General features: G+C 34.0%; 2 protein-coding genes and 1 non-coding gene across 6 annotated transcripts; all 3 read right to left on the reverse strand.

The window, feature by feature from the left end:
- Positions 1-2,384: 2,384 nt before the first annotated feature.
- On the reverse strand, positions 2,385-5,835 carry LOC111396912 (probable adenylate kinase 7, mitochondrial). Its single transcript, XM_023023519.1, has 4 exons — positions 5,415-5,835; positions 4,625-4,765; positions 3,718-3,948; positions 2,385-2,754 (listed from the first exon to the last, which is right to left on the reverse strand). Exons 1-4 carry the CDS (start codon positions 5,772-5,774, stop codon positions 2,614-2,616), a joined length of 873 nt encoding a protein of 290 aa, XP_022879287.1. The 5' UTR covers positions 5,775-5,835; the 3' UTR covers positions 2,385-2,613.
- Positions 5,836-12,381: 6,546 nt separating this feature from the next.
- TRNAK-CUU lies at positions 12,382-12,454 on the reverse strand. The gene has a single exon. It is a non-coding gene; the product is annotated as a tRNA-Lys (tRNA).
- A 921-nt stretch (positions 12,455-13,375) lies between these two features.
- On the reverse strand, positions 13,376-19,880 carry LOC111396913 (DEAD-box ATP-dependent RNA helicase 42-like). 4 transcript variants are annotated; one of them, XM_023023522.1, is made up of 6 exons: positions 19,686-19,880; positions 15,799-19,541; positions 15,614-15,710; positions 15,220-15,316; positions 15,118-15,143; positions 13,376-13,633 (listed from the first exon to the last, which is right to left on the reverse strand). In XM_023023522.1, the coding sequence occupies exon 2, from the start codon at positions 19,446-19,448 to the stop codon at positions 16,026-16,028; it is 3,423 nt and encodes a 1,140-aa protein (XP_022879290.1). In that variant the 5' UTR covers positions 19,449-19,541; positions 19,686-19,880; the 3' UTR covers positions 13,376-13,633; positions 15,118-15,143; positions 15,220-15,316; positions 15,614-15,710; positions 15,799-16,025. The 4 variants fall into 4 exon arrangements, with proteins under 4 accessions (XP_022879290.1, XP_022879291.1, XP_022879288.1 ...); XM_023023523.1 differs by having other exon boundaries at positions 15,220-15,274; positions 15,544-15,710; XM_023023520.1 differs by having other exon boundaries at positions 15,544-15,710.
- Between the last annotated feature and the right edge of the window lie 323 nt (positions 19,881-20,203).

Here is a 20,203-nt window from a genome sequence, read left to right on the forward strand (position 1 = left end):
TTTTCTAGTTATAGTTCCAAACTTTGTAATTATTTTTCGTGTACAACGATGCAGAAATTCTCTTCAAGATGGTATGTCGGAGGCATATGGTGAAATTGGAGAAAATTTTTACAACTTTGTGTTTATATTGGCCGAGTCGCTTGTAGGCCGATCACGATTGAAAGGATTTTTGCTAAATGAAATAGTGTATGATACAGCAATTAGTTTAATGCAATTTCAGTTCCCTCTATGCTTGAGGGATATGCTCTTTTTGATCCATTTTAGATGGGAATCGTGAACCTTTCTCATTATAATTTCTCATTGAACATTGCTACATGTACACTTTAGTTTATATTTTGCCACGTGATATTACTCTGTTGGACAGTTTAAATTTCAAACAGTTTTTCCATTCAATTGACACTTGACAACAATGCAAGTATCAAATAACGTGTCAAAAATTAATGTACAAAATAGCAAAGTTCTTTCTCATTCATCAAGTTGGGGGTGAAGAGGTGGTTACTTCCAGGTCTGCATGGCTTCTTTAATCACTATTAAGTTTATAAAATGTCAATATATGTCTGGTCCAATGCAGTTTTCTTTTAGAAAAATGCTGTTTGTACATGTTTTTTCACAGCAATTTTCACACCCACTTACGAAGGTGGGGTCCACGATTATTTTAATCATGAATCCCACCCACTTGCATGTATGTGCTGTGAAAAAATGTGTGAAATTTGATGTACGTGTAGAATGATTGTTTCTTTTAAAGCCTCGAGATGCCAAAAATTAGATGACAACATAAAATTAAAGCTTCATTTTGTTTATTGCTGGTTCCAACAAAACATGAGTTAAGATTCATGTTGAAGACGTTTACTTAGTTACTAATGCATGTTTGTGAAAGCTTAAATTATAATTTAAGCTAATCGAATATATTTATTATTCACACATTTTTGTAGGATCCTCTTATTATACTCTATTTTATAAGGGTTTTCGAATTACTTAGTATTTGTCAAATTTGTGATTTGAAATGCTTATCATGTTTTATAAGGTAGTCACACCAAGATGGCAGGCAGAAAATCGTAGATCCAGTCCTGTCTTAACTGCAAGCTTGTAAGAGTCCCTTTTCTTAAACCCGATCGATTCGAACTTTGTTAAGGATGTTCTTTGGAATCGAGTGATACAGCAGATGCGCAGAACGTGTTGAACTAGGTAAAGCCTAAAATCATATTGAATACATGTCTTCCAGACGAGTGGATGAGATGTTATGTCTTTATTCTCCAAATATAGGGATTAGAATTCTCCACAATGCATCTCGAATCAGATTCCTACCCAACTGTAACATCTACATGTTGAGGATGTTACTTTGTGGGCGTTCCTATAAATAGTGATGGCAACGGGGTGAGGCGGCCCCAACCCCGCCTCGCTGTGGGTTCGGGGCAATTTTTTGCCCCGTTTACTGTCCCATTTAATTTAATTTATTTTTTTTATTAGACATTTTCAAAATTTGGAGTTATACTATTAAATTATAAAATACAAATTCAAAGCAAATAATGTTCAAATTAACATCAATATTAAAAGAAACACTCGAAAAAATAATATAAAAAAAAATACTATTTTTTTTAAAATATTCACGGGGCGGATTCTTGCCCCGCCCCTTGACCCGTGACGAGGAAGGGAATTATGCCCTGCTCTACCCCTTCAACCCATAAGGGCGGGTTTTTTTTTTCCCCATTAGGGGCAGGTAAATTGCCATCTCTACCTATAAACATGAACGATGTGCCACTCCAGCCACCTATTAAAAATCTGTTTTGATTGGATGAAAAAATTACTTTAAAAATAAACTTATTGTAACCAACTTTATATTGGAACATTTGGAGAGGAAAAAGTTACTTTTAGCTGTCGTCTCTATATACATACATTACTTACTCGAATCTTACCTCAAAAAGTACGTTAAAAAATTAGAAATCCATTAAGAAAAGAGTAATACTACTCAATTCCATTAGTGCTTAATATCAGTCTAAATGGATGACATTAAACGATAAGTTCATTTAAATATAAAATCAAACAATCAATTTAATTGAACTCATAAAGTGTGCCAATTTAAATTGGTGTTCCACTACCACGGGTGCGACATAACATTATTTTTAAGAAAATAAATTTGAGACAGAGTAGATAGATACTTTTGTATGTCAGCAAAAGTGCATACAAGCAAAACACAAAAACCGTTGCATCGGTATGAGGGAGACAGAAAAGAGGAAAGCCAATTGTACAGAACAATTTTCTATAGAAATGTTACAGACAGTCACATGGGGTCCAAATTAAAATATTGTAAATAATAACCCATCTACCCTGCATGTATGTATTCTGTACCCATTTTGTACATGAATTTTCTATAATTGTAGCTTGGCTAGACAGAAAAATCTTTCTATTTATAATGCTCGGTACGCTCTTGTTACACATAATAACCAATAAATATAATTTTTGAATCTCTCGAAACAAAATTAGATATATTTTACTACAAAACTCCAACAAACTCTAATGCACTCGTATTCCTTGCAATACTACCACACCGAAATGAGAATTCAAACAATCTGAAAAATAAATTGGCCAAAATCATGCAGTCAATTTATGCGTTGACTAGACAGCAGAACCTAAATCCTTCGTGTCCTGAAGGTGAAGCGCGCCTAATAGGCCTCGCCAGGTGTCGCCAGGTGCATCGCTCACTTGGAAGTCGACAAGCTTACATTGTTTCTTGTAATATTCTTCTAAGGGTTTCCTCTGAAGAAAACAAAATGTACCCTATTAGCATGTTGGGGTTAAACTGTTGAGATGAGAAAATAAATTTTACAGTTCACAGCCAAAAAAAACGAAATGTAAGAATTTCCACTCCTCAAGACAGAATCAACTGAAGAGAAGAAAAAAATGAACCAGAATTGACATATAAGTCGGAAATGATTGGCAGAAATTTAGAACATGTATTGCAAATATTCTACACGAAAATCATGTCCATGGTACAGCCTATCTCTCATTGGATATACAATAAATTGACATTCTACTAACTGAATGGGGGCAATTTTGAAATCCAGAATGAGCATGTTCAGCATATCATTGATAAAACTAAAAAGAGCACTCCCAACAGGTGCGGATATAGGGGTGCCCCGTCCAGTCTTCAGCCCATTTAATTTTTTTTTTTTTTGAACAAATTAGCCAGGCTTGAAATTTTTTTAGCCCTCGACTCCCAAACTAAAATGTATTTATATGAAAGCCATTTTGCTAGAACCACAATTTCTTTATTTTGTGGCCCATAATTAAAAGATAATTATGACTAATAACATTAAGTGATAAATCCCTATTGGTCAGTTGAGTAGATATTTCTAAATGACTGCTTTTGGTCCTCTCTCTGCCCAATGTATATACAGTTTTCTCCCTGTCAAGAATGTATGAAAACACCTAAAGGCAAGATTTTTCATCTACAATTGATTTCTATTCTAGAAAGTCCTGAAATTGTGAAAGTCATCTTGTTCCAAGTCTTGGAATATTGATTATGCAAAATTAGGGTTTAATTTGCATAAATAATGAATTATGAATTATAATCATATTAAAGTTCACATAGAGTAGAACATTGAATCACAACAAATTAATCAGGAATGCTTCTCCAAACTATATCAAAATTCAATGAATTTTCTCCAAAAATCAGACACAGGTAGTAAATGTTAAGTTTAAACCCTGTTATGGACTTACCTGCTCTGCATTCACACGGAATTTCTCCTTCCAGGCAGTATCCGTGTCAGCATTGGAAGATCTCAGAGGATCATTCTGCGGCTGAAAGCTTGGATCAAATCCTGAGCAAGCCATGCAGTGGTGTTCTGGAGGAGTGTAGATTCCATTCCCTGGTGATTTCTTCACCAAGCAATCATCTGTGCACTTGAGATTCAGCACTAAGTCTATATTAGAAATCTGATCCAGGATCTCCTGTAAACACCAAAAAATTAACATAAACAAACAAAATATTCAAAATACCTGCATCATATGAAACCAATATAGATCGAAGTTCTTCACAGAATCTTATTACAGAATTTTAACTTCTTTTCCTTTAGTATCGGAACAATAGGTTTATGCAATAGCAGTCAAAATTTGGACAACAGACATTCAATACTACAAGCACAGACAACTGTCAAATTCAGATGTGCATGGACGAAACTGGATAAAAATGTTTGCCTCCGTTTGACAGATTTATAAACCAATTTATAAAGAAGAATAGTAGTGGATCCTAAAGAAGGTGTGGATAATAAATGAATATTATTTATGAATGTAAAGTTGAAATTGATGTTTGTCCTTGACAGAACTTATAAATTGGTAGCCAAACTGAGGCTTAAATTTTGATAACATGAAACAGGAGCTTGAAATTGAACTTAACAGACTGCAAAAAGAACTTCAACTCAATTTATAACATCTGAAACACTCACGACTGCCAAATATCATTTAAAGTCTTGGCCATTTTGATATTCTTCATATGAAGATTGTGAAATCTATCATCTATCAAGTAAAAAATAAGAGGAATGTGTTGATAAGGTCTAGAATAAAGCTGCACTAGATAAAGAGGGAAGAAATAAATTCGGCAAAATTTGTATAGGAACTAAAAACTTACAGCTTGAATCTGTGTTCGTGGAATTCCATCCAAAACGAAGCCAGTTTCACCTCTGCAGTAACATTCTTCCAATTTCTTAGACAACAGACCAAAAATTACATCCTCTGAGACTAACTTCCCTTGGTTCACTGCTCCAGCAATCTGTACCAAGATCAAATAGAAAGAAAAAGACAATGAAAAATGTCAAGAAAAAAAAGATTATGCTACAAAAAAGGAGGCCTGGATACATACTGAAGAGGTCAGGTGTCTTTTAACGAATCTTTTTCCTGGAAGACAGTAATTTGATAAACCAATGGTTTTTCATTTATTTATTTTTTCTCGGTGTCAGCCAGTAAGGCTCGATCAGGAGGAGATGAACTTCTCTATAAGGCAGGCTAATCCCATACGTTAACTAAGGAAAATGGCACGAACTTGTTCAGTTAAAGTTCAAAGAGTACTTTCATTTAGCTATTGGCTTCCAAATTCCGAGCCAACCAAAAGTAATCACATTTCTGAATTTAGAAACCTCAAACATTAATTATTTTCGAACTTGCTTATTTAGCCACTAATAAGAAACATTTTAAGCTTAACCAGACGTGCGCTTAGGTTCATCTTCTGAGTCAACCAAGAGAAGAATCGACCCAAAGCCTTCAATTTTCTTCGATCTTCAAGAATTTTTTTTGTATTCATTTGCTCATAATTCAATTCCTTTTACTCACCGTCCAAAAACAATCAAACACACTTCTTGATTTCTTTAACATTCAAGCCATTTTTAAAAAGGATAACGGTAAAGGAAAAAATTGAAGTACACCTGTTTGTAGAGGGAAGAGTGAGGGTGGAATTCTTGACGAACGAGATTGCCCATGGAAATGTGAGGGACGTCTAAAATCTTCGAGAGCCTCTCGGCGTACATGTGTTGCCTCGCCATTGGATCTCCCATGATCACCCACTGCGCTCCCCTCCCCACTGTGTCCCACCCCTCCTCCAGCGGCGTTGCCTCCGGCATTGCTCTCCGGTTCTCCTTTCCCTGCGGTTCCTCATCTTCATCATTATAGTAATCGTAGTCCAGCTGAGCTGCAGCCGCCGACCCGTAGGCTCGCTGGCTCTTGTTGAGACTAAGTCGAAATACAAGTGGCTGCACCACCGTTCTCAGACGGCTGAGCACTGTCATGGCGGCGCACGAAATTACACGAGGGTTTTGAATTTTAATGGCACAGAATGAGGGGTTTAAACGAAAGGTACAGCTAGGGGTTTTAGACCATGAACATCAGGTTAATAATTTGACACGTGTTAGCTTCAATTTTACGACATTGCCACTGAATTGCCATTTGAATTGTTGAAAATTTGCCTGGTCAATTTATTGGCTTCTTTTAAATATAAAATAATTACCTTTAATAGCTAGTGCATTTTATTAAAAGAGATGATAGAGAAGTCAATAGATTTGTTTCTGTTTTATTAAAAACTAGAGTCACATATTTATAGGAAAGAATTAGGAATATAAAGATAATTTTTAAAGTCGCAAGGATACAATTATCATTTTCTAATAAACTTATTATTTACAACACTCCTATTAAATGATAGATTATAAAATACATGTCTCATTAAGGCTCCATTTGGTAGCCATTTTTTCAAAATGCATTTTTCTCTCTCTTTTTTTCAACCGCACATTCTTTATTAAAATAATATTACACGTAAATAAAAAATATTTTCTTATTTCTCAACCACACATTTCACATCAATTTTCTATTTTAAATTGCATTTTTACATAAAAATGCCATCAAACACCCCCTAAAACTTTGTTTGATAAAAATGTAATAGGACAAAAACATCAAACGAAGGAAAAAAGCCCAGTTATTTTTGTAGTATTAAAAATAAATCTTGCCTTATTAAAACATTGTTAGGAAAATTCGATGAGATAAAACATAAGCGAATGAAAAACAGTATAAATACTACCCTTGAGTTGATTATTGAAAATTTTTGAATCGATACATTCCAATCTCAACAAACAATTTTTTGAATGTAGATGTCGGTTGTTCTCTTGTGAATAGATCCCCACATTGTCATTTGAGCGAATTTATTGGACATCGATGTCATTACTATCATGAAACTCGTGTGTATGAAAGAATTTTAGAGAAATATCTTTGTTCTGTCACATTTGATATGACCTCATTTGAGTTGTACAATACAAGCCGCATTGTCTTCATAAAAAATTGTTGGACTATCTTTTGTTGAAATTAACCTTCATGACACATATATATGATGGTTCATGTTCCTCAACCATACACATTCTCGATCTGCTTTATAGATTGAAATAATTTCAAAATGATTTGAGAATGTTGCTGTCAAGGATTACTTCATAGATTTCCATGATATAGCTGTTTCTCCACGTATAAACACATCATGTTTGTGATTTAATTTTTTGTGGGTAAGAAAGATAACATGTATCTGCATATCCACTAAAGCAGATCCTGATGTTTGATATACAATATTTATCAAATCTTTGTGATCTAAATTCACTAGCATAGTCAAGACGAATAGTTTTGATTGAATAATCGGAGAATTGAGCCAGTAATTTTATGATTTGAACAAGTAGTCTAGTAAACGCCACATTCTTAGTGAAAAAGTAGGCAAACATGTGATTATCTAGTAAAAAAATCAATTAATACTATAAAAAAATGAAATGATTGACATGGTGGGTGTATTGGCTCGCATATATCTACATGAATTCTTCCCAAGAAAGTTGATGATTTAATATTGACTTTTATAGTTGAAGGTCTAATGACTAACTTGTCTTGTGAACAAACTATACATGGATAATTATTAAGTAGAAGAATCTTTTGATTCTTTAAAGGATATGTGAGTTATTTATTATTCAAAGTATCATTATAACTCGTGAATGTCAAAGTCGGTCATGTCAAAATATAAAAAATTTTAAGTCAATGAACTCTGGTTTGTAACAATATTTGATTCAACCAATTTCATAAATGTAAAGTACATATTAGATGTGAGTGCATGGAGTTTTTCTTTTATCTGCTTATAACCATATACAAAAGAAATTACGCAAAAATATTCAACATTATTTTCTTGTATTGTTTCAATATGATATCCATTGCAGTGGGTATATTTGAAATTAAACAAATTTATTCTGGATTTGCTAGAATAAAGTGCATCGTCAATATTTTTTTTTATTATTTGATAAAATAATAAAAGCTCTTCTAGAGTTTTCAACGATATTCGATGTACTTGATATCGTATTAGTATTATTTTTTGTTAATGTTAAATCCAAAAAATATTTTGTCTTGAAGAATAGTATGTGAAGTTACATTTATCAATCAAGTAGGTATCTTGACAATCCATCACGAATATATAAAAATAACAAAATAGATATATTTAAAAAAAAAACTTGAATTTAAATTTAAAAAGGTAAACATAATTTAATATTATGAAATTAACGATGCATAATAAAATTTCAAATTTTTTGCGAAAAGTAAAAATATATTTCAAATTAAATTTCTAAAATAAAGGGAATATAAGAGGCATAGAAAGTAAGTTAATCTATATATTTCATCACACCACCCCCAATTAATTGGTCGTTATTCTCATTTGGATCAATAAAGAAATCAAAGACATCCAAATGAATCACATCAATGGGACCATCATGATCAATAAAATTTGTTTCCATTTTTCCCTTTCCCTCGATTGAATTTTTGTAAAGATCTACAAGAGATTTTACTATACGATAAATAAGTGACCAATGCTCTTTCATTCCACATCTAAAGCAATTTTCTTCATACTTCTTTTTGTATGTGCTACTTTCATTTGTTTGGTGCTTTTTAAAACTGTTGTATTATTGTCGATAGATTGGTTGATTATTTCGTCCACGATTTATTCTACGTTCGCGTCCTTGTCTAGATATTGCGTTTGCTTTAGGTAATAGTATAGAACTAGTTAGACGTAATTCATGATTTTTCATTAGTATTTCATTATTTTGTTTAGCCACAGGTAAACAAGATATAAGTTTTTAGTATCTTTTCGAACTATGCTCAAGATATTGTTGTTGCAGAAGTACATTTGAGGAGTGAAAGGTGGAAAACGCTTCTCCAACATATCTTATCAATGATTTATTTTTCACACAAAGTTAATATTGAACATATTCTGAATAATTCAAAATTGTACTTGCTAATAGTTTTGAAGTTTTGCAAACGAAGATACATCCACTCTTAGCGAGTTTTGGAGAGAACTATAATCCTCCGATGATCAAATCTTTCAGTTAGTTCTTTCAAAGAATCCGTAGATCTTTAGTAGTAAGATATTCAATTTTCAATCCATCGTGAAAATATGACGAAGGAAGATGACTACTTTTGCACGATCTTGTAGGTATTCTTTGTTTTTCTTTTATTATTTCTCTCAAATCTTTTGAGACAAGATGAATATCAGCATTAAGTACTTATAACAAATAATTTTTGCCAAATATATCAATTGCAGCAAATTCAAATTTTGTGATATTTGACATTCGATTAACTATACAATAAAGAAAATACAATTAGTTTCGAAAAATATGAATAAATATTATATAATACATAATCAAGTAGTCAATATCAACATGACATAAGTTGCGTATTTTCCTTCATGGACAAACACTAATATTAAATAATATGTTCTTTGAAACATGTGGTACTTCAGGAAGTACGTTTATTTACTATTGCTTCTTCAAGGGTAACATGTCAATGTTCTTCTCGAATATTCAAAATTATAATTCATGCTCTTCACGAGCAAGTAATATGTTTCAAAAATATTAATTATAATATTTTGTTATTTTAGGAGCAAAAATAAACTTTTTATAATAAATAGATATACAATTAATATTTTTTAAAATATTAATTATAATGTTGTGGTACCCGGTATACAACAATATGATAAATCATCAATTTAAAAAGTAAGCATCTATGTTTACTTAAATGTAGAATTAGAAAAAGGAAAATTCCAAACATAACGTGAATTTCATAATGAAGGCATAATTTAACGTGAATTCCATAAGAAAGGCAAATTTGACTTCAGTCATAATAATAATAATAATAATAATAATAATAATAATAATAATAATAATAATAATAATATAATTCATTTTGCCGAAAAATAATTAGTTATGCATACACATTTACACACACAATTATGCTTGACTTCCAGGTGAGTAAATTGATTTCTAGGTACAAAAGCAAATTGGAAAATGCAATCAATACGGCGACAGAATTCATGACAATGGCAAGATGCATGTTAACTGAGTTGGAACCAAATTCTTCACATGACAAGTTTAATGCATATGTAGAAATTTGGTAGAATTGATGGACGAGATAGAATTTACGTTTATAAAAATATTCACATTGATAGATGAGCAAGAATTGATAAACGTATTACATATTATAAAATTAATTTTGATACACGTGATAAATAATTATATTTAAAAAAGATTACCACGTTTACTAAACTTTGAAGAATTAAACTTTCATGTCGATAACGTATTATGAAAAGAGAAGAAAATAGAAAGAAGTCAATAGGTATGTGTTTATTTTATTAAAAACTAGATTCCTATATTTATAAGAAGAATCAGGGATACAACTGTAAGAATTTCCAAGATTGCAAGGGTATAATTTTCGTTCACTAATAAACTTACCACTTATAATAGTTTCAAATTTTATAAAAGAGCAAATTTAAGAAAGTATAATGAAACTTCTATAAAATTATAATATAGGGATCAAGAAAAATTATTAATTTAAAGAGATTATTAATTTATGGATAAATGAAAATTTATTAATATAGATTTTTTTTTTAACTTGTATTATATATTGCCATAATACATATATGCTATAGAAATGCAATGGATTTCAAGCATCTTTTAAACTATTCTAGCAAAAATAACGTTATGATGGAATCTACTACTAATGAAGATATCATTCAACGGGTACTCAATACACGTAAAGATCATGATTCGGGTGATAGTTGTGTTTTACTAGCTATTTCTATAAAAGAGACATTTCAACAGTCATAACTTTAAATAATTTTTTTTTTGTACAAAATGAAAAATAAAATAAAATACCAAATGTAGTACAATCATGCTTTTTGTGCATCATGATTAACCTGTCATATAGCATATTCAATTGGACAGTTCAAAAAAATAGTTTTTTCAACCAATTATTTATTGACTATACAGCAAATGTCAACAATAGTGTAATAAATGAATGTACAAATGACTTTACCCAATGCAGTAGATGTATTGCAAAAAAATAGGGAAGAAGTTAAGTTTAATTTGAGTGTAAAGAAAAAGTAAAAGACTTAGATGCATATTTTGAGGGGGGAAAAAAGGAATTGAAAAAAAAATGTTGTCAAATTAAAAATTAATTAATTTGTATTTGTATGAATTTTTATATATTTAAGTAGTTATTATTTTATATATTCTCTTGGTCTTAAAGGATCTTTGAAAATTATTATCTTTTACATTTAGTGCATTTTTTTATTTATTATACTTGTCCAAGTCGGATCAAAGAATTTTATTATGTAAGCAAGATTGTTAATTTATCGAACATTTATCCATCGAGGTTTTACCGTATATGACAATATACGATAGCAATCTCCTATTTACAAAAATTATGGAGACAATCAATGAAGGGTAATCTTTTTCTAATTTTAAATATTATTGAGACACTCCCTGAATTTAGTTAGAGCCATCTTATTAGTTTAAAGTTATTTTTTACTGTAAATTTGACGTTTCTATATACCGCTAATATTTGCGTATGATAAATGATAAACGTCCATTACCCACGTTGTAAATTGATGGATTGGATTTTAGACGGTCGGATTTGTGTTGTTTCGCTATGATTGAACTACTAAATTGGTCATATTTCTTACTATAGTCCATGCCATTCGATGGTCTTTAATGTTCTGCTTTTGAAGGATGTGCCCGAGGCTAGTGTTGTTGCCTTGAAGACGGGCTAGATGAAATAAATTATTGGGAATCTACCATTTTTTAGAGAAGTTGCGGTAACAGTAGCCTTGACGATGTTCTAAATCTTAGCAGTATATTCGAAGAATAACGGCTCTAGGGAAAGTTGAAATTTCTAACCTAAATGAAAAATGCAACTTAAAAATGAATTCTTTTAAGGAACTACGAGATTAAACAAAGGAAAAAATTGGTGCTTACAAACTTGTTCGAAAATCAACCAGAATTGTGATTTTTTGATATTTCCTGAATTTTCGTGGAATAGACGTATAGTTGTTATTTTTGAATTGAAATTCAATTGAAAAGCTAACTAGAATTGTAATCTAAAAACCCTTGTTGATTTTGATCCATTGAGACAGTTCTCTCTCACATGAATAAAAACCAGAAAATATCAATAAATGAGAAGGCGGCCTAATTTTTCAGATCCTAACATTTAAGGGGAAATACAGACTGGTCCTAGTTTTTCGATTAAGAGCCTGTTTGGGAGTAATTTTGAGAATTAATTTTTTGACCGTTAGGAAAAAAGTGGGGTCCACCTGTGAGAGAAAAAGTCAAATATGACAGTTGAAATAGTAAAATAACGATTAAAAAATCAATTTTTTGGGTGAAAAAATCGGGCCCAAACAGGCCCTAAAGAACAAGAAACTAATAGCTGGCCCGAAAACTAGAAGAACGGCCCTGATTGAGATTGTCCAAAACAGTAGTGGACTAACTTTTAATAGGCCCCAAAAATACGATTGGAAAGTGGAAAGAGAAGAGAGCAAAAAATAGATAAAATTAAAGACGCCCACCGTGGGGCTCGAACCCACGACCACAAGGTTAAGAGCCTTGCGCTCTACCGACTGAGCTAGACGGGCGTTTTGTTCACCTTGTTCACTTATTTAATATAATATTGTAGTTAGTTTCTGTCATCTTTTTTTTCCCAACAAAGAATATTATTATTTTAAAATTTCTTTTTTTTATTTCACTTCAAATAAAATGTTCTCAGTCAAAAAAGTGACTTTAGTCCTTGCCAAAATAAAGATGAAGAATTTGAAATTCAGGCAAATATCAAAGCCCACGTTTGGCCCTCATTACATTTCATTCCATTCCATTTTATTTTATTGTCTACTATTTTCAACCACTCAATTTTCAAAAAAATTTTATTCTACCCATTTTCATTTACAAAAAAAAGGGGTCAAACGGGGGCCCAATTTCCTATATTTTTCATGCTTTCTAATGTGCATAGGCACGTACTTGACTTAGTTGAATATTATATTTTGGTAAATTTTAATTGAAAAATTAATAAAAGTTATAGATCCAATAAACTGGTTGAAAATAAATTAAAAAAAAAAAAACCAATTCTAAAAATTGAAGACCAAACATAGACTAAAATAATTTTAGATCCAAAGTGGTAGATCAAGAATGCGTGGTACTTTTTTCTTTTTAAATTTAATTAAAACTTTATATTTTACCCTTACTAAATTATATTTCACAATCTGATTGGTAGATCAAGAATGATTTGAGATAATTCCTTCTTTTAAATTTATTAAAATTAATATTTTAGCCCTGCCAAAATAATTTTACAGTCAAAGTTGTATGTCAACACCACCAAACCGCCAACTCAATGGATCGGGCGAGATAGACGAGTTGGATGAGTCCATCCGGACTTTAATGCATCATGCGTTGGTATTTCACAGATTTTAACATGAGATATTTCCTTCAGCAATTTAGGCATTGAATCTTAACATCCTACGCAAATCAAGATATTATGCTCTTCCAAACCAAACCCAGCTCCATAAAAATAAACAAAAGAGGATTGCATAAACATAAAACAAGGTACAAATGCCCCTTATGGGGTGGTCGAGTTGGTGAAATAGGTAAGCGCGAAGACTTTTGGTCATGAATTCGATTTTCCCTACCAGCATTTTTTCAATCGAGTTTGTCACACCGGACTTGCCTAGTGCGATTTACCTGGTTAGCGTAGTTTGTAGGCTATTACGTCAGCCTGAGGGTTTACTCAGTGCACACCTGAAGGATATTGATTGCGGGTTCCCCTGTCATAAAAAAAAAAAAAAAACAAAGTACAAGCTGGTAGATCATATTTGGTACATACTATTGAATTATACTAAATTTACAATCAAAAAGCTTTCTTTATTTATTTTTTTATTTATGATAGTGGGTGTTTAGATTAACTTACGCGCACTTTGACTAATTCAATGGGACCCTGAAATTTATAGTGAAATACTCACTTCAATGGCTCTGAGGGGACTCGAACTGATAATCATTGAAGAGCAAACCTAAGGTCCGACCACTGAATTACCTTTCAAGGTTACAATCAAACAAACTTTTAACTTTATTTTTTCTTCCATAACACCACTCAACGTAGTCTAATCCATTATACCAAACATGCCATAACCCCTTTCTGCTCCTCGTGCTTTCCTTCTAAGCATATTGCGTGACTGCATTTACACCCTGTTTGGGCTATATTTTATTCAAAATACGTTTTGCACTCTTCTTTTCAATTACACATTCTCCAATAAAATAATAATACACATACATTCATAACATTTTCTTCGTTTTTAACCACACATTCTTAAAAAAATCACCATTCCAAAATACTTTTTTCCCCAAAATTTAATTTTAATGGAGTCCAAACAAGGGCTTAAACCACAATCAAATTAGTCAGTTAAGGCACGTACATTCATAACATTTTCTTCCTTTTTAACCACAGATTCTTAAAAAAATCACCATTCCAAAATACTTTTTTCCCCAAAATTTAATTTTAATGGAGTCCAAACAAGAGCTTAAATCACAATCAAATTAGTCAGTTAAGGCACTTCTAGTAGACACAACTGGATTTCATTCCCCATTTTGTAGATTGTCGCCATGAAGAGAAAAACTAGAGATATATATTTGAAGTATAAGCGACCAATAATGTACTATTTTGTTCGATATGAAAAGAGTAATGCTATTTAGCAAAACTGGTGTTAACACAACTCCAGATAGTAGCACTAGTCACATTAAATTATAAGTTCAATTAAGCACCTGTTTGAGCCCCAGTTTTGACTATGAATGTATTTTAAAATAATTGACTGATGGAGAATGTAAGGTTAAAATATAAGAAAAATATTTGGATATGTAATTTATTTTATTAAAGAAAGTATGGTTAAAAAAAAGAAAGAAAAATATATTTTGAAAATAATGGAGATCAAACAAGGACTAAATATAAGGAATTATGACCCATTTAATAAGACCTACGATATACTGACACCTAAACTGGTGTTCAGTACTACAGGTGCTAGATAATATTATTCATATAAAACCACTCAACAAGTAAATTTTCTATTGGAAGGGAACTATGAAATGAATGTTTCAAGCATAGGTCAAGAAGAAGAGAAAATGCACTTCATTTGCAGATTAAGAACCTAGCAGCAATCTTTCTTTTGTTAATTTTCTGGTATCAACATTAAGGGGAGACAGTTGATAATCGTGCATACAGTGCACAGAGTATTATTTCAAATGGAAAGTAGTAACTTACCATGATTTGGAGCCTTCTCCCTTTGCCTACAAATAAGATATTATGCATGTCAGAGACAGCTTTTTTCAATTTCAAGTACGGTCTACTTGTTACGAAATGTACCTCGGGTTTTCAGTTTCACCAGTATCACAGTCACTAAGCTTTGCCATCTGGGCATCTAGCAGTATATTATTCTTTTTTAATCAGTCGCTAGACCAGGCTTCACCATTCGATTATATAAGAAAAAAGAAATATCATTAAGAAGATATATGAAGAACAAGTTTCACATATAAATGATAAACCTATGAATAATAAACAGAAAAATTAATTCAAAAGGCCCAATTAGGAAAACAAAAATAAGATTTAACACCCAATTACTCAGTTACACAAATAACATCAAATTCAATAAACCATGCAAACAAAAGTGAAAACAAATTAATTTGGAACCTTCTGAACAAAATTGGGGAACATGAGAACGACAGTATAGAATAGGATGATGCCAAGAAGAGATACAAACATGCCAGCATAGCTCTGATTTTGGGGGTCAGCATCTGCGAGAATTGCTCTTGTACCCTTAACAAGTCTGCTCTGGATCCATTTCCATCTTCTGCTATCTAATAAATACACGTTTCATGTTTGTGTGTGTGTAGGTTTGAATTGATATGAATATATGACTAATATAAGAGGTGAAAGCAGATTAACCTCAGCAGATTACTCCGAGCATTCAATAGCCTCCAGATACCGTGTGCACAACAAAATTCCAATGAGCGTCTCTGTCTATAAGAAACAAATGACCAGTCTCATTCTCATAAAGGATCTGGAAAATAAGACATCTAACACATAATGAAATTGGTAATAATATGCCCAAACTGCAGTACAATAAAGCAAAAAATGATACTAATCAGCATCTAATAATGCAAGACTTGCGATTAAAGAACCGAATATCGGCCAGGTTGCGCTGAACTAGGAAGTGATGAAGCTTGCATTGTGATTTCCTCCAAGGCACGTTTAAGTTCAGCTTTTGCCCTCTTGACAGATTGCTCAGTAGGACCCTCAATGAACAAATACAGCTTCCGTTCCCCAGGTCCTGGAATCCTGCCAGGTGCATAATACTGACCTCTAGTTGTGATGGCAGCCCCAGTCCATTCAGAGATTGGACCTAAAGTTTCCTTGTGGGTCACCTTCCAACGAGCATTTTGTGGAAAATCATTTATCTCCAATTCTGCCTCATAATGTTCAGGCATAGCATCAGCCCGAATCTTTGCTAAGTTATGCTGCAAATTCATGGCAGCTGCCAGTGCCGCTGCCCTAGCTGCCGCATCGCCACTGCCAACTGGTAGTCCAGTCCCTGGGACAGCTGTGGCTATACCTGGTATTGTTAAACCAAGTACACCAGGCAAGGAAACAGGTAATGCACAATTGGGATTTAGCTGAGCAGCTGAGATTGGTGTCATAGTAGAGGCCGCACTCACTTTGGAGGCAGCAGCTAAAGCAGCAGCCTGAGCAAGGACAGCTTGGTGAGAAATTTCCCCTCCTGCCTTTCTGATTCCTTCATCTTCATCTTCTGAATCTGATTTATCCTCTTCAAATCCATATTCTTTTGCCTGTGCTTTCTTTGCGGCTCTCCTAACTTCATCCTCCTCTTCATTGAACTTAAAACCACTACCACCATAACCAGTCCCATGAGCCTGCTCAAGCCCCTGATTCACCTTCGCCATAAAGCCATCAGCCAGAGCTTTCAAGTCAGCGGGAATAACTTGCTCAGATAATTCAAGGGCTTTCAGAAGATCTGGTGCATATCTTGCTTCTTCCTCAGATATAAATGTAATAGCACAGCCTTTCCGACCAGCTCGACCGGTCCGACCAACACGATGAACATAGTCCTCATAATGATTCGGAACATCAAAGTTGATAACTAATTCGAGCTCTTTTACGTCCAAACCTCTTGCAGCAACACTTGTTGCAATCAGTAAATTGCACACATTAGCTTTGAAATCAGATATAGTGGATTCACGGTCAGTCTGATCCTTTGCCCCGTGAAGTGAGAGGCACGGATATCCATGCCTAAGTAAATCTCTGAATAAAGCATCACATTTCTCCTGTGTGTGAACAAATATCAATATTTTTCCCTTCTCATACCATTCTCCCAATAATTCTAACAGTCTGAGGAACCTATCACTTTCTGGTCTTAACTCAACCAATTGGTTTATGTCCTTGTTAACAACACTCCTCCCACCTACCTGTATCTCGACAGGTTTGTCCAACACTTTGCGAGCCAGAATTTCAACTTGACGAGGGAAAGTGGCAGAAAAGAGTACAGTTTGACGATCTGGTCGTGTATTTTGGACAATTCTTGTGATCTGAGGTTCAAAACCCATATCAAACATTCGATCAGCTTCATCCATGACCAAGTAAGTGACCCGACGCAGATTCGTAATCTTCCCAGCACTGGTACAAAGTATATCAATCATCCTACCAGGGGTACAAACAACAATCTCAGTCCCTCGTTTCAAGTCACTAATCTGCTGGGCAACACCAGAACCTCCATATACAGGCACACAGCTGAGACCCATGACCTTCGTAAATTTCTTGATGTCACTGTGGATTTGCTGGACAAGTTCTCTTGTAGGAGCCATTATAAGCCCAATAGGACCGTCACCAGGCATCAACGGGGGCTGGTCCTTTATATGTCTCAACATTGGCAACACAAATGCTAGAGTTTTGCCCGAGCCAGTCTTTGCAATACCAATGCAGTCTCGACCACTCATAATTACTGGCAGCGCCTGTGCTTGAATCGGCATAGGCTTTTCATAATTTAGCTTCTTTATTGTCTCCAATATTTTTGTTGTTAATCCAGTCTGATGCCAGGTCTTGACAGGCTTTGGAACATCCTTTCCATGTATCTTCAGTTCCAGTTCTTTCCTATAAGCAGACAACTCTTGAGAAGTCATTCTCAAGATTTCCTTAACTTCAATATAGAAATTCTTACGGAAGGGAGGATATTCGATTTTAGAATGATCAACAATTGATAGTTTCTCAACTTTCGTTTTCTTCACCCGTTTCATGAACTCTTCATCATCTTCATCCTCCAGAGTATCTTCATCGTTCTCAACATCCCCAGAATCTGAATCAGAATTTTCCCCAGGGATGATTCTTCCCATCAATTTACTAGCACCTTTCTTTTTAGGATGTTCCCCATTGAGCTCACTATATTTATCAACCATTTGACGTGTATCTGTGGAAGCAGAAGGGGCAAGGTCATTCAGCTTCTCAACTTCAGGCAATACCATAGAATCCATGAAAGCATCTAATGGATCAATTTCATCATCCTCAACAGCATTGCCACCTCCATTCTCAAAAGCAGATGCAAACTCATTCTTGAAGTCAAGGGACAAGCCATTCCCATCCTCATCCATAGGCTTGGCAGCTCCAGACTCGTCAACATCCATGTCAGTTTTCCCCTCAAAGCCAGCTTCTTCTTCATCAGATTCCCCTTCCAGGGTCCATGTCTTACCAGACTTTGGTTCATCCACATTTGTGGTAATTCCAAGTTTTTCCCTCTCAGATTTCTCCTTCCTTCGTAGTTCCTGCCATTCCTGTACTCTCCTCCTCCTCTTTTCCATCTCCTCATCCAATCTCACTTGTTCTTCAGCCAACTCTTCTTCCCAACTCTTCTCTTTCCTGCCTGTTGAGTCTGCGTCTCCCCGTTTTGGAGGGCTACTGCCTTCACGATCATTCTTGCGCCTATTGGACTTGATGCTTAGCTCGCGATCCTTGTTCTTATTATCATCCTCTCTCCTACGCCTTTTTCTCTCACGGTCCATAAAATCATCATCATCATCACCACTACTGTGTGCCCGAACCATTTCACGGCGTCTCCCCCGCTCTCTTGTTTTCTCCCTCTCCTTCTCCTCCCTCTCCCTATCTTCCCTGTATCTCTCCCTCCTTTCTCTTTCTCTTTCTTGATCCCTCTCCTCCCTCTCCCTCTCCCTCTCCCTCTCTCTTTCTCTCTCCCTTTCCTTCTTCCTCTCTCTTTCCTCCCGCGCTCTCTCTCTTTCCCTCCGCTTTTCCTTCTCCCTCTCCCTTTCCCTCTCTCGATCTTCCCTATCCCTCTCTCTGTATTTGGCCTTATCTCTGTCCTTTTTCCGGTCCTTCTCTTTGTGACTCTCCTTGTGCTTTTCTTTGTCCCTATATTTATCATCAACACTCTTCTCCCTCTCCCTCCCCTTCTCTCTTTGCCTCTCACCATTTCTCTCTTTTCCACGAGCTCTATCATCACCGTCACCGTGACTCCTCTTCGATTCTTCTTTTTCATAACCTTCGCTTCTAGATTTATGTTTTGACTCTTCCATAAACACCCCCTGATATAATTAAATAGAAACCCTTCGATTTATCGGCGTCCCAATTACCCAAACAATTTTCGAGAACCCTAACGTTTCCGCAAACTGCAAGACGCGCCAAATTTAAGTATAAATTCAACTTAGAAATCTAATGAACAGTAAACGGAAAACCTAATATTTGCTTTATCGGCGTTCCAAGACCCCAAAAAAATAGCAAATCGATTAACTTAGGGGGATAGAAAAGCATACCGTAGATTTATAGGAAACTTATTGTTACTTGAGGCTAATAATATTTCCCTGGAAAAACAGTGATTTTTTGTGTTGATTTTATGGGAATAAACCCTCTTTCAATTCGTTTGGAAAGATAAACAAACCTTCCTTCGAAAAGGAAACAAGTGGCGGGTTTGTCCAGCCCACCTGTATCCAAATCGGTCCGTACAAATTAACGATGAGGAGACAAAGGCCGGTTCATTCATTATCATATTTATAACCTTAATTATTTTTTTATTCACAATCTTTTTTTAATATTTTATTAATCAGAAAATATTGTCATGATTTTCGTCCAAAAATATTATTAACATATTTTAAAATGAGAATTAATCGTTAATCGCCTTTTATTTTGTTTATTTGATAAGTAAAATACACTTATTTAAACCGTTAAATTTGATTAGTAATGAATTATATGAAATATGGCTTGATTTTACGTATATATTGTTTGTAGGTAACAATCGATGAAAGAGGCGGGAAGAAGGAAAATAAGTGAGAAA

Source organism: Olea europaea, chromosome 7, assembly GCF_002742605.1.
Source record: "Olea europaea var. sylvestris chromosome 7, O_europaea_v1, whole genome shotgun sequence".
Taxonomy (NCBI): domain Eukaryota; kingdom Viridiplantae; phylum Streptophyta; class Magnoliopsida; order Lamiales; family Oleaceae; genus Olea; species Olea europaea.

Excerpts from the sequence above, each read along its gene's own strand:
- LOC111396912 (XM_023023519.1), bottom strand. The coding sequence starts at position 5,774 with ATGACAGTGCTCAGCCGTCTGAGAACGGTGGTGCAGCCACTTGTATTT. Across the intron at positions 3,949-4,624 it reads CACGAACACAGATTCAAGCT|GAGATCCTGGATCAGATTTC; the intron begins GTAAGTTTTTAG and ends TGGTGTTTACAG. Across the intron at positions 2,755-3,717 it reads TCCGTGTGAATGCAGAGCAG|AGGAAACCCTTAGAAGAATA; the intron begins GTAAGTCCATAA and ends TGTTTTCTTCAG.
- LOC111396913 (XM_023023522.1), bottom strand. The coding sequence starts at position 19,448 with ATGGAAGAGTCAAAACATAAATCTAGAAGCGAAGGTTATGAAAAAGAA.